We start from the raw sequence: 14,475 nt of genomic DNA, 5'->3' as shown, positions 1-14,475 counted from the left end.
ACTGTCATAATACCAACAGGAATCATCACCTTTCAGTGACAGATTGATAACAAAGAAAGATGTGGTGCATGTGAGTACCAGTCTGCTGGGAGAGGCTCTTGTACAAACAGATTTTACAGTCCCTGTGGAAGTGCTGGGGAAAGGTTTGTCTCTGAGCTGGCAATATTTGGGGAAGGCATCACCTACAAGGAATCTGGTTGTATTTAAGTAAGTCAAGGATGTGTACTGACCCTTGGAGAAGGAACTGGAGCATTAGACACAACTCTGAACAGGAAGGGTTAATAAGGATATAGTCTACTGAGTAGGAGAGGATTCTACATACATTTATTTCCATTTATTTCTCTACCTGATGTCCAAACCAAGCCCAATTAACAGCTCTAGACAGGTTTGATCAGTGCCCTTTGTGCACAGCCCAGAGCCATTGCTGAGCATGGTTACAGAACACCCCCAAACAGTGTCTGGGACAGCAGATGGGGCTGGCTGCTGGGACACCAGCTCCACGGGAGAAGAAGGCAGTCTGTACCTGACTCTGTCACCTTCCGCAGGCAGCTCAGGGCCCCGTTGAGCCTGGAGCACTCCTCATCTCTGGCCCCACACCTCTTCATTGTCTCTTTCACCTTGGACTCATTCATTTCTAGTAAGGCATCCAGGGTCAGCTCCTCCGGTATCCTCTGCAGGAGAACAAGAGGAGACCCTTTGTGTTACTCTGTGTGCATGAGTAAGAGTGTCACCTGTTGTGCCCTTTCAGGAGTGGCACTGTCTCAGTGCCTGGGCTGACTCATGGCCCATCCTTTTGGCAGGGCCAGCAGTGCCCACAGCTGCTCTCTCCCCGGGGTGTGAGTGTGCTCTGCACCTCTGGGACTGGTCATCCTCTGCTGTTCCACTTAGGATTACAGGCCACTGAAATATTCTTCTCCCCTTGTGGAAAATTTTTGTAAAGCTACTAATGAAACTGAACTTTTTCATTAAAAAATAGAGTCAGAAATAAAACAGGTCTAAAACCTGAAAAAGTGTCAGATAAGGATGTTTGGCTTTTCCGTACTGAAGTGAACAGCAGAAACAGTGAGGAAAATTGCTTCTTTATTTGAACAAAAAAGAAATGTTTTGACAAAGATAGTGGCCTCCTCCTCAAGCAGTTTTTCCTTCATCAGAGAACCAGCCTTACCCGTATCCTGCCTGGAGAGATATCTGTGCTGGACTCCTTCTACATCTTAATACACCAAAGCCCCACAGTGATAAGGTTCAGATTGGGCAGACACAAAAGATACAAGAGCCTGGAAAGCACAAAATGATCTGGTATTTCCTGACACAGCACTGAGCTGTGTCTCTCCCGCCTCCCCCATTCAAATGTTTCCAGTGTAAGTCTGCAGCAATTGTGGTTAATAAACAAAACCAGGATACTTAGCCCAGATACCCAGGAATTTCCCTGAAAAGTTCTGCCTAAACAAACCTCCCTGTTGCCTAGTCTCACAATGAGATCACAAATTTCACAATATTTGGCCTTTATCCTAAAGTTTCAGCTCCTGGAATCAAGCTATATAAAAGGCTTTGAACCTTGAAGGGGAAATCAAAATTGTGTCTCTCTGCTTGGTGAAACAAAAAGCTTGAAATCCTCTAGTCCTTAAACCCCACTTCCGACTCAAATGCAGACGTGAGTGTGTTGAATGTCCTTTGACAATTGCATCTTTCTTAACCCAGACTCTTTCTTTGAGAGCTGACGCAGGACTTTGAGCTGTGACAGTGCTCAACAGCCCCAGCCTTTGGAGCTTTATAGGTGGCAACACAAAGAGTTTCCAATTTTAGTAACCGGGGCATGGAGCAGAGAAAAGGAATACATTAAGAAAGGGCAGATGTCTAAGAAACACATCCTGCATCTTCTGTCACATGCCCTGAACTGGATGAAACACAAAACACAGCTGACTCAAGGGGAGGCCAGGAATTTAAATGAGCAGTAAGCAGTCCCATCACCCAGGATCCCTCTCACTTCCCAAGCTTTCCTGCACACATGTAACCAGGAATTTATCAGAGCTGTTAGTAGGTTAGCTGGTTTCCTGGGGTGAGCAGAGCTTTCCCACCCCAGCCAGTGGCAGCTGGAATGCAGGCCCAGCTGGGGTGGGACTGGTGGCAGCACTGCTGGAGATCTGATTTCTCCAATGCCTGTTCTGTGGCAGGAACCAACCTTCAAAGCTGGAGCAAGGATTCAAACCTTCCAGGCTGCAGAGAAAACAGGTTTTTTTAAGATGCCAAGCAACTGATGTCTTTAGAAGTGTCAGGGCACTCTTCCTTTGCCTCATCCCTTGGAGGACAGTGTCAGTCTCTGCCCAGAGCTGAGTGGTGTGTGATGGTCCCCACAAGGCCCAGCTCTGCACCCCCAGCCCACTCTCACACACTCCCTGCCCCAGGGGCTGCACCCACACACACAGCCCAAGCTCCTCTTCTGCTCAGGAGTTTAAGAAAGACACAACAGCAAGTTGTAGGGAAGTAGAAAGTACAGAAAAGGAGATTATATTTAAACAATCCCAATGACCTTGAGCTGGGAGAGCTCAGACTTTGTGAACCTGCTGCCAGCCCCCATGACACGCGACAAAAGAAATAAGCCTTCAAAGAGGGGGAGGGAGGGGAAGTAAGAGGCTTTCTTTAAACAGCCACTCATGTGCTGCACATATGTGGTGGCTTAATATAAAACTGGTCAACCTGATCCCTGTAAGATTGGCCTGCTCTGCCTTGGCTGTGTGTCACCCCCCAGGCAGTGTGACAGTGAGGAGGGTCACTAGTTCAGGGTGGCTCCCAAACAGGTTCTGCTGCTGCCCTGGCTCAGCTGTTCTGGGGGGAGAAGGGCCCCTGCTCAGGGGCACATGGGGGGCTCTGGGCCCTCAGTGCAGCTCTGGGCCCTTGCACAGGGGTTACTCCCACTCTTCTCCACTGAGGGGGAGAAATGTGGGTCCAGCTGACCTCTCTTTAACCGCTTCTTCAGTGGGTGCTGAGGCTTTTTAAAAAAACAGCTTTAAAAATGCAGATTAAAGGCTTGCATTAGGACCAAGCTCAACACCACCTCCCTGGGCACACCTTGTCTTGACAGGGAGAGCTTCAAGATATTCAGACAGTACTCTACTAATAAGGTCATGAGAGAATGAGAGAAAAAGCAGGAAAAGACAGAATCTGCTTTCAATCTTCAGCACCTCATAACTGCCAGCAAAATCTAAAGCCTAACCATGCACTGCTCAGCAGAAGGGATGCTAAAAAGTCCAAAGCAGGAAATTGTTCCTCCCTGCAACAGGTAAGAGGACTTTTCCCTAAAGCCCTCCTGCTTATCAGACACAGACTGCACTTCATGGTGCACATGTCTACAGAGAGAAAAGTGAGTGCCAGTGCATCCAAGGAGCCATCCAAGGGTCAGTCTCAATTAGTCAGGGTGAAGAGTTCACAAGAGTCTTTAATCTTGTCTGGTGTCCAACTTAAATCCCCAAAACATGGCAAAAATGCTGGTATCTAACACAGTGGAGGGGTTATTTTTGGTAAAGATTCCACCCTGCAGATAAGCCTACGTAGCTAATGCTGCTGCAGGCACTCTGCAAAATCAGCCTGACCTGCTCCTCGACCCAGTAGCCACAGCTCTTCCTGTAAAGCTGGACAGTTGTCAAGGCCCCAAATGCCTCCTCTTAAATCAATACATTCCCTCTCCAATCATCCTCCCGTGAAGCAGCAGATGCTACAAGAGAAAGCCCATTACATAAGGTGCTTAAATTCCCACTGATAGCTCTAAGCAAAGAATGTAAGGATGCTCTTAAGAACATCTTGTGCCTGCTAGTTGTTATTTTGCACTGGTTTTTCTGGTGCCCAGCAATGAAGGTACTGAAAAAATTGTTGTATTATTAAATTCCTGGAGATTTTATGGGCATTCTGGAAAGCCTCTCACTTGAAATTTCCAGCTTGCATTAAGCTGTGAGCATAAACAGGCCACGGTTTCACCTAACATCACCCTCCTCACTGTTCCACCTGGCAGCAGAGGCTGGAGAGGAGCTGACAGGCTCAGGCCACCCTGTCCAGCTGGCTCTGTGGGGACAGGAGAGCTGCTGTCATTACTCTTCTGTGGCAGGCAGGTGTAGCAGTGGCAGACCCCTTGGGCAGCCCTGAAGCCATGAAGGGTTCCCAGTGCCCAAGGCTGCAGGGGGCACTTGGAGCCCTTGGCAAGGAAGGGGAGCCCTGGCAGTGGTGTTTATACTGAGATGGGGCCTTCAGCTGAACAGTGAAGGAATTTTAGCTCAAGGAAGCCTGTGGGACAGAGTTAATTTGCATACACACAATTAGCACATCCAGGATCTCTGCTATCTGGTGGGGCAGCCAGAGCTCCTGCTGCCAGACCCATGGAAATCCCCAGCAAATGGCCACGGTCCTCACGGCCTGTTCATGCAGATATGCTGACAGAAAAAGATGAGAGGATACAGCTGTGGAAACCTGATAGGCGTAGGCAGATCTGCCTCTTCTATCCCCCATCCAAGGGATGCACTGACAAAAACCCCTCCCAGCTCTCCAGTGACAGATCTGCTACAAGCTGGGCCACCCTGAGCAGACAGAACCCTCTGCCACGGGCTCACAGCAGCAGCCCCAGGCCCGTGGCTCACCCTGACAGCAGCATTTTCACAGGGCAGTAGGAGGTTCCTGGGAGACAATTCAGTGCTGACCAGGGATGGGCTGCACAGGCAGCCAGGAGGTATCCCAGAACAGGGGACGAGGGTACAACTGGGACTCAGATCCATTCCCAGAAGGAACAGCCCCAAAGCAGCCCCACCACAGCCCTGTTCCACCTGCTCCCAGTCTCCCTGGTGGCACAGCCCTGCTCGGGGTCAGCAGACCCTGGGGCAGGATGTGCCCCTCCCTGTGCATGACAGTTATCCTCTCTAAAAACAGCTTTCCAAGCTTGACTGACTGGCACCCCTGCTCCACAGCCAGCAGGGCTGGCCCAGACTTGCTTCAGAAGATGATAAGAAGATGACTGTGTTCTTAAGTTAGTTTTTAAGGCAGTGACAAGTTACATGTGGGACAAATACAATAGTTATGTTTCTGGGAAGCACAAGGATAAAGACAGAGAAAGTCACTTTCTGTGCTGAAGAAAATAAGCCAACAGAATTTTTTTTTAGTCTCTTCTATTTGGTAGCCATGCTCCAAGCTCAGAACCCAGTAAATAGCTCTGCAAGACACTTCTTTCAAGAGTTCTAGAGTAGATACAGCACTCTGTTCTTATCTTCCTTCCCTCCCACTCCCCCTCCCAATTCCTGACTCCAGCTCCCAAGGCAAGCAGGACAACCCAGATCAATGTATTTTTCTAGGACCATTTTCAGAGCAACTTTTACCCACTTGAGAAGACTACATAGCATAAACACACCTTCTGTCTGTAAGGCTCCTTGCGCTGTCTTTTCTAGGTCTCAGTTCAAGTACCTCTTTGCCCCCTTTCAATCCACCATATTTAAACATTTATACATGATTTTTGGTATTAAACTACACATACAATCGCTCTCTAGAATTAATCAATCTCTAGAACTCCTAGGCAAAAACAAGGACTCCGGCATCCCCTAGAAAAATACTTAAAAACCAAGTTACAGCACCACACCATCCCAGCTCCAAAGCAGGGCCTGCTACCACGTTCTATGATAAAAATCTGTCTGGCAACCGATGAGAGGAAGAGCACAAAGCCACAGAAATAGCCCAGGTTGGGGTGGGGGTTTCCTGAGCCCTGAGAAGCCGCACTGGCAGAGAGCAAAGAGGATCCCAGACCTACCTGCAGGCCCTGGGGGTGGGCACAGCCCAGCCCTCGCACCCGGCGCAGCGTCACCGGCTCGCCGCTGTCCGCGCTCTCGGCGCCTTTAGCCGTGGCCCAGCGCCACAAGCACTGCATTGTTACTGCTGTAATCTCCTCCACAACTAAAGGGCTGGACAAGCACTCATTATGCTCCTTTTAAATATAGGTTTTCAGAGAAATAAAGGAGCCCAGCGATTATAATCACCAGAGCTTTCGAGCTTCATAATGTCTAGAGCGAGTCACTGAGCAAAAATAGTCTTCACTCGGGAGCAGAGGAGTCAGCAGATACTCTAAATTGGAGCTGCTGCTCTATTTCTGACAGGAGAGCCTGGGAGCTTCTGTGTTTCCCTGCATGGCAGCTTTATTTGGGAGAGGACTGGGGGGAGTGAGGGGAGGGGAGGGGAGACAGAGAAACAGAGCATTGTTCCTCTCACCGCTGAGCTAAAGAACTCCTGCTATTAGGCTGCTTTTCAACGGTGTTATGTCACAGATTAGCACAGTCTTGAAAATCCCTCCAGCAGCACTAGAAATGCAGAGGGAAATCAGAGCCATTTAAAAAGGCAAAACCCCCATGAACTCGGGCCTTTCTCCTGATTTGTACCCTGACAAGCAGCAAGCACAGAGAGCCCTCCACTGCACCTCCTCCTGTGCCAGACCTACTGTTCTGTTCAGCTCTCAGAGGTGCCCAGGGCAGGGCTCTGAGGCAGCTCTTCTAAGACTCCACAGGTACTTGGCAACCTCTCCAACTAGTTTCAGAGCCTACAAGGCGCAAGAAGAGAGGGCTATGTGCCATGTGAACACACTGTGACACTTGCGCAGTTTTCCCTTCTCTCTGCACCGTTTTCTGGAAGCCTTAAGAAGAAAACCCAGCCTGGCTCTTTCCATTTTACAGCAAGCTAACAGTATCTGAGAGATGGGAAGCTGCTCCCAGTAGCACAGAGCCAGAACCACTCAAGGGTCCCCATGTTCACAGACCTGCTCTCCCCTGTCTGCAAAGGCTCCTCCCCATCCTGTCACAGGCACTGTGTGCACGGAGCGAGACAACACTCCAGATTTTGTAATACCTAACCTATTAAAGCTCCTTCTGTCAGTGATTTCCATTGTGAAAACTTCCAGCTGAAATGTAGTTCAACATGCTGTATGAAATCTAGACAACAGCAGGAATGATCCCATGATACCTGAGACATTTCTGAAAGTTAACTCATCCCAGACAGCTCTCAGCACTGTGCTGATGTCAGTGTCCAACACCAACACTGGTTGCACAGCTATTTTCTGAGCAGTGAAATAACAGGACCAAAAAAAAAAAAAAAAATCACTGCAAGAGCAGAGCACTTAGTTTATTAGCCCAGCTATTTCCACTCCCCCAGCTCACAGCCTGTTCCAGCAAGCCTAGTCAGACATTATTTTAATGACCCACAGGGTGTTGCAGTTCTGCTGTCCAGCTAATAGAAGTGCTACAGAAGCTGCCCGCAGCTGCATGAAATGGATGCAGAACCCTTGAAAGATAACCCTACATTTGGAATCCCAGAGGAATTTCAGTGCTTTGTACACTTCTTACAGCTCTGTCCCGGCAGGAACAGAGTTCATTCAATTGGACACTGCTGGGGAGGGGGCAGCAAGAGAGCACGAACCAAAATAATAAAGATATGGAAAATTCTTTCTGCCTTAGACCAAACCCGAATTTGTTCACCCCTTTTAGTGACCACACATAGAGAAGGGCAGTCTCAATCCTCTCTGCTCCCTGAATTAGCAGGATGTGGCAGATTTGAACTGTCCACCTCCCTCCCTGCTTCTCTTCACCTTTTCCCTGCCCCCCTCTCCGTTCTGTAGGCATCACAAAGGATTTATAAAAGAGCTACAAAGACATTCTTTTAGACTCAGGCAATTCCAGTAACCTTAGAAACCAACACTAGCTGGGAGCCTGGCAGTTTGGCCACGGCAACAAGCTGCTTTTGTCCTCTCATTGTCACTGCTGCACCTTTGGCTGTGCCACCCAAAACCTTGCTGGGCTGGAAGGCAACACCAGCATCACATTCAAAATGAACAGTAGGAAATAAAAGGAACAACTGTGTCCTGAACCCACCCTGTTTCACCAGAGACCACTTAGTTACATCAGAACCAAGCTAGAATAACTTCCATGGAAATCTGTGGAATTTTTCACCCAGACAGATTCCTGCTGAGGTCAAAGAAAATTTTTGGTTGTTTAACGATCAAAGGAAACTGAATGAGAACACTGTGACCTGGCCTGCAGAGGCACAAATGGGAAAAAGAATAGAAAAGGCCTTTTCTGCCTTGTTTAGCTGTCAGTGCAGTGAGCTCTGTGTGTCTGTGTAGGATGGTCCTGTTGTGGCTCATGCTGGCCGCAGAGGCAGTGCAGCACAGGGCCACTAGTATAGAAAAGGCAGTAAGTGCTGAAGGCCTGCCGTGGCCGTCAGAGCCAGCAGCAGCTGTGGATGTCCCGAGGGGACAGCAGGGCCCGTGTGAGGGCTGTGCCCTCCTTACCTGCACCACCTCCTTCCTGACGTTGACGATGTCCAGCCAGTCGTTGAAGCGGGGGTAGCTGTTGAGCTCGGCCGTGCGGTCGCTCAGGGGCACGCTCAGCTTGCACTGCCGCTGCCGGTGGATGTAGTCGATGAGCTTCACCTGCGGGACCCAGAGAGCACACTGAGCTTCCTTGGCACGGCTGACCCCGCCCGGGCTGTGTTTGCTGGCTCCTCAGCGGGGCTCTTTCGTGACACACGGGTGACATCCTCCTAGGAGCGCCCAGGGACATCCATGCGGGGCCCTTCCCTCACACTGAGCATCTTTGCTTTCCAGCATTTCAGCAGCACGCAGGACCTGCTCTAAACCCCACCAACAGCAGTTCTGAGGTAGGAATAGCCAAAGTACCCAAAGACTCTGGGGCCCATTATCTGACGGGCATTTCTATTACAAAACCAACATTAAAAGCAGCTAACTTAAAAGAACAAAAATTCAGGCAGTTGGACTAGATGATTGCTGCACATTTTCTATTCCAAAGTTTTATTCCAAAGCTTTTATCACCTGACCGTCTCATGGCAAATGCACTACACAGAATTCTTCACTTCAGGCACAGAAGAATAAAACAGTGAAAAGGAGCATTATTTGTGCCTTGTATTTGCTTATCAAAAAGAAAATACTCTCCAAAGACTGCTCACTGTGTCACACATTCCCATGAGGCAGGCTTAAGCTTCAAAACCTTCCTAACAAAACAATGCCTCAAAGCAAGTTAGTTGATCCATGATTTATAAATCAAAACTTGCTCTTAGTCAACAAATTTTAGCATTTGGGACATGATCAGACTGAAAATGCAAAGGAAAAAACAAACATGGATTCTTTGACCATTATAATGTGTCTCCCCTTACAGTTTAAGTGCTTTCCTATGAAGTTAGTTGGGAGTATGTCTAATGAGCAATCTATTCCTTACAACTGCCAGGTATAACAAGTTTTTCTCTGCCCACACACTGAATTCTGACAGCAGTGCCATTGCAGTTTGAGATTCGTCAAAAAGTGTGTGACTACCCAAGTGATTCCAATTCCTGCAATGCCCAGAGCGATGCAAAGCACTGCCATTCCCAGGAGAGGCAACCCAGGACTGCCATGTCCTAGAAACTCAGCCATCCCTTTGCATTCTCACTCTGACCTGCTGAAACCAGAGGAGCCTTTCCACCACAACTTCCCAACACGGCTTTGGAGCACCAGACCTACAAGGAACTGGGAATCCCAATCACTCGTTCTCAGTACCTCTTTTTAAACAAAGGGGCTGCAGCACTTCCTTTTTCCCCCCTTGTGTGCTTCCTCTGGCCAGAGCAGGGCAGCCTCAGGAGGGACTGGCCGTGGGCTCAGCAGGGCTGGGCCCCAGTGGCTGCCACGCTGCTGTGTGCCAGGCAGGGGCCAGCCAGGGCTCTGTCCCTGCCCCGTGTGCCGTGTGCTGGGCCCTGTGTGACGGGCACAGGCTGCTGGCTGTGCTGCTGGCTGCCCTCTCTGAGCACAGGCCCTGGGCTGTGCCCTGCCCTGAGCTCCCCTGGCCCTGGAGCAGGGCAGCTGGGACCCTCCAGCAGCCCCAGGCAGCCAGGGGCACACACGTGTCACCAGCTTCTGCTTTCTCCCTGTCACACGTCCCTTCCCACGGCAGCCTGTCCGCAGGGTGCTCCTCTTCACTGCCATGCAGAAAGGAGCAGGGAGGTGCTGTCCCCAAGCACTTTCCTGCTCAGGGCCTGGTTTACATTTTCTTTCTTCTCAGGGTGCTTTTCCCCTCTATGGACACTGATACTGGGCAGGCTGGGATGAGCAGATGGGCAAGGGGCCCTCAGGACAGGCAGAAAGAAGAAAGAAGAGGCTGCAGGAAGTTTGTAGACTCAACAGCCCCCAGTATGCCAAAGATCAGCCTACACAAATGAAAAACAGCTTCCCAACTGTGCAATCGCTATGTCATGGAAAAGAGAAGGAAGAGAGAAATCACCCAAACCTTGTCTCTTTCCAGAGGCCACTCGAGGGAAGGGCCGATGACGACAAGAGTTCTGATACACAACCACAACACCCAGCCCCAGGCAAACAGCTCAGCGTGTTTGTGAGCCCTCTGTGTGGAATTCCCAGGGCACTGCGGGATGTTCCTGCTGCTGCCCCTGGCTCACCTCACCCCTCCCATTCCTGGGCACGCCTCAGGGCTGCGGAGCACCCAGGGCCAGAGGCGAGATTGCACAGTGATTTTGGAACTGGTACAGCCAGCCCCGATGGGTCTGTGTGTAAAGCAGCAGCTCGGCTCTGCAGTCTGACTGTAATCTGTTATTTTAGTGTAGGATCTCCCATCAGGCAAGATTTGTTTTTCCTGGAAGAAGGATGAGCTATCAGCATACTCTGTAAAGCCAGAGCTCCACGCTTATATGGAACACTAATTACAGGCAAATGCCCTAGAAGTAGCACATGATCCAGAATAAAGCAGGGAACTGCAGGCAATGGAAGTGTCAGAATCTGTTCCAAAAACCACAGTGGAAGGGAAGGAGGGCTTAACATCTATTTATAAATGAAAAAGCACAAATTATGTAAAAGAAACGATAGAGAGAGTGTGTGCCCCACGTTATCCCACTCCAGCGGCAGTGTCACGAGGACAGCACGCTGCTCGGGGCAGGACACTGCCGAGGCACTGCCACTGCCTTTGCACTCCTCACAGAAGTTCTCCAGGCCAAGCTCAGAGTAACACCAGAAGCATCACATGAGTAAGAGCACAGAGCTGGCTGCACTCCTGGCTCTGCACTGACGGATCCTGTCTGATCAGGAGCAAACGCACTCATCCCTCCCCTTCTCCCTGCACGCAGCTCTGCCTGCTCCCTGCAGGGGCTCCCTGCAGCAGGCTCCGGCCTCAGCTCTTTATGTACTGCTTAAAAAATACTGCTTCAAGTATTTCCCCTTCCCGAACATCATCCATGGCATAAACTGCTAAGGGACGCTGCTGGAGGGGACTCTGTGCAGCACGGATTTCAATGTCAAACTTTTCTTCTTTGCTGGAACGTAACGAATTCTCCAAAATGGATAAGCACTGTGAGCACTCTGGCAGGGCAGGTCTGAGTGTCTCAGAGGGCCAAGGCTGGTTTTTCCCGGATAACTCCTTCGCATTTGCTCCTCAAGTCCAAATTTGTTTTCCCCTAGTCCTATAAATAGTGTATTTGCATTCTCTTCCCAGCCTACATGCACCACGCTTCTCCCCTAGGATGAATTTCATTTTGTTGTTTCCTGCCCAGACTCTTTACTAAACTACATGGTTTGGCTTTAATAGCTGAGCTGTTGCAAAACCCTTTTCTGAGAATATAATAAAATTTCTGGGTTCAGTGACGCACATAAAAACCCACAACCAGCACACAGGTCTCCAACCACAAACTAGACTGAGATAAAGCCAATAGTAGCTACTCACTGCCTGCTTGCTAAATGGCACGTCCTACTCATCACAATTGGCAAAGCCCACACCAGAAACAGCAATATTCCAACTGCCTCGAACCCAGAGAGATGGGAAAGGACAAGAACAGAGGCAGGATACAGAGCAGCTGGAGCAAATCACGGATTCCAGGACAGAGCCCTGCTGCTCTGCTGGTGCAGCTGATGGCCAGGACACCAGGCCTCACTGCTCTGAGAAGGGCACACGCTGCCACGTGCTCCTGGATGCATGTTCATCTCCTTACAGCACCTTTAAAAGGTCCCTTTACAGCACAGATGAGAAGCAAGTCCAAGAAGTTTAGGAGAAAACTGCCAAGCTTGTACTTTTTTATTTATTTCTGCAAAATAAACAGCAGCTCTCTTGAGATACAAGTCTGCCATATCCATGACCCCCGGCCAACACTTGGGACTTTAGAGGACAATAAACAAAAAGCAAATGCCCCTGTTGAAAAACAAGTTTTTCAGTGCACTTCTGCAGGCATGGCACAGGAAAGCATCTGTAAAAGCAGATCACTGACACTGGGGTGCAGAATTCAGGAGATACTACGAGGAAGAGCTGGAAGAATTCTGTTAACAAACTGCAGCCCAAGTATTTCTGACCTCTGGTTAACTGATCACATTCTTCATTTGCCAGAGAATGTTAATAGTTATGGTGTCTAACCAGAGAAATCAAGTGTCATGCATTTGGGGGTCAACTCTCCCCAGCTTCTGGTCAATTATGCTTTATTCATGTTTAGAAAAGCAGCATCTTGTTCCAGAGTCACTAAAAGCATTAAACTTAGACTACTGCAGCTTCTGCACTTGGTCAAAACTCAGTCTGAATTCAATGCACTTGATCCAAATAAACATGGAAAAAGGAGCAAAGGCTAGAGGACTCCCCATTTTTCTGAAGCCTTCAGTGGCTTAGTCTCATGCTTTTAATCTAAATATCTTGAAATACTCTATAAATGCAGCAAAAATAATAATTTTCAATCCACAAAAAGTTAAAGAAAAAAAAGGAAACCATGGCACATGGAAATTATAAATTAAACAACTTGATTGGGGAGAGGCAGAGGGACACTGCTATACCAAAGTGCCAGCCAAGATTTCTGCAGAATATCAACAGTTGGAGACCAAGTTTGATTCAATCATACGTTTCACAACCAGATGCCATGTTTTCACACTTCAACAAAAGCTATAATCTGCTCAGTGAAGCCTGCAACTTTTCTTGTTGACTTGAAACATATGCAATGTTTAGAAGAGAAGTTTTGCAATACCCAAAACAAACAACTGTCATGATTTAAGGAACAAATCAAGCACATGGTCAAAAGCAGATCCTATTGCTCCTGTGCCCAGAGATGAAATCTCCGGGAGCCTGGCAGCACTGGAGGAGACAATAAACATGAGCTTACACCGAAACTTCCAAGGCTACAACCAAGTCCTGCCCTGCAATTTACCCAGCTGGTGCTTGAGGCTTTAAAAGGATCAGATCAATGTGTGGCCCAGCTCTTGCATGTGGTTAAGAGAAATGCAAATCATCTATCTTGTCTCAGACAGGAATTGATCTGGACGGAACTCCTCTATTAGCCTGCTGCCAAGAACCAGCCCAGAGGGCAGGGAGCACTCTCTGAAGCAGCCCAGCAGCTCCTGGTGCAGCAGGACACTGCACTGGCTGGATCAGGATCACAGCGTGAGGGAGGTTCTGCATCTCTGCCTCCTGAAACAGAAGACCAAACTTCTGAACTGCAGCTTATCTGCACGGGCACTGGGGGAAGTCAGATGAGTCATCTGAAGGCATCCAGTGAAAGTGGATTCACTTCACACCTTTAGCTGACTCTTATCTATTTTTCCCAGTGCCATTATATACACAAACCCTATGTCAGACCAAAAAATCTTTCTAGGCCACCTGAGCACTGAAGAGAACATAAAAAGGTCAGAGCTGGACTTGCCAAATTTGTCTCTGAAGTCATACTCGGCAACCATGTGAGAAACTGATAAAGATCTCAGCAGCTACTGGGAGAGCAGCAGCATGTGAGGACACTTCAGGGCACTTTCTCCACGTCATTCAGTTTAAAGTGAAAAAAGGGTGCAGTGGGGTTGATCCATGCAAGGGAAGGACCTGGAATGTCACTGTTACACAGCACACGGAGAGCTGGGGCAGAGCCTGGGCTCTGCAGAGCTCAGAAAAGCCCTGTGCAGGTGCCCACACCTGGAACCAGCCCCTCCCCACGAGAACCACCCACCTCAGGGGTATCTTGGAAACGCCTCCAAAGCAGCCCTGCCCCTGTGGGCTTTGGAGGGAGGAGCACAGCAGACATAAGAAGGCTCCCAGATCCCGCACTAACCGAGTGGGAAGGCCAAAGGGGTGGAAACAGCAAACACTGAAGAGGCAGAAGGGCTGCCTGGGTTCTCCAGCTGGGGCTGAAATGCAGCAGTCCTGAGCAGAACCTTCCCTGAAAGCAGGAATCCAGGCAGCCTCAGGTGTGATCAGAGTGCTGCTGAGCCTGAACACTGGTGTGGGGTCTCCAAGGAATACACCAGGACAAGTGTCTGAGGAGGGGACAGAATAAGGCCGAGGCATCATGGCACAGAAACAGTGCTGAGGTTTTCCCAGGGCGCCCAGCAGCCAGGAGCAGGGGGATCACAGGACAGAGCCCTAGGCTCAGCTCTGCCAGGGATCTGCAGGCACGGGACAGGCCTCTCTGTGCTGTGCAGCCACCCATCCAAAGCAGTTCTGCTCCAGTGTGAGGGTC

The 14,475-nt window shown here is 49.4% G+C and overlaps 1 protein-coding gene across 1 annotated transcript in view; it reads right to left on the bottom strand.

Moving 5' to 3' along the window:
- The window catches only part of KSR1 (kinase suppressor of ras 1), a 47,137-nt gene that overhangs the window by 11,595 nt on the left and 21,067 nt on the right, over positions 1–14,475 (bottom strand). Inside the window, exons 2-3 of the mRNA XM_066333591.1 lie at positions 8,300–8,440; positions 524–671 (exon numbers count right to left, since the gene is read on the bottom strand). Coding sequence (XP_066189688.1) covers positions 524–671; positions 8,300–8,440 — 289 coding nt within the window. The remainder of the gene's footprint in view (positions 1–523; positions 672–8,299; positions 8,441–14,475) is intronic.

Source organism: Sylvia atricapilla, chromosome 20 (genome assembly GCF_009819655.1).
Source record: "Sylvia atricapilla isolate bSylAtr1 chromosome 20, bSylAtr1.pri, whole genome shotgun sequence".
Taxonomy (NCBI): domain Eukaryota; kingdom Metazoa; phylum Chordata; class Aves; order Passeriformes; family Sylviidae; genus Sylvia; species Sylvia atricapilla.
This window is presented reverse-complemented; position numbering and strand designations above follow the sequence as displayed.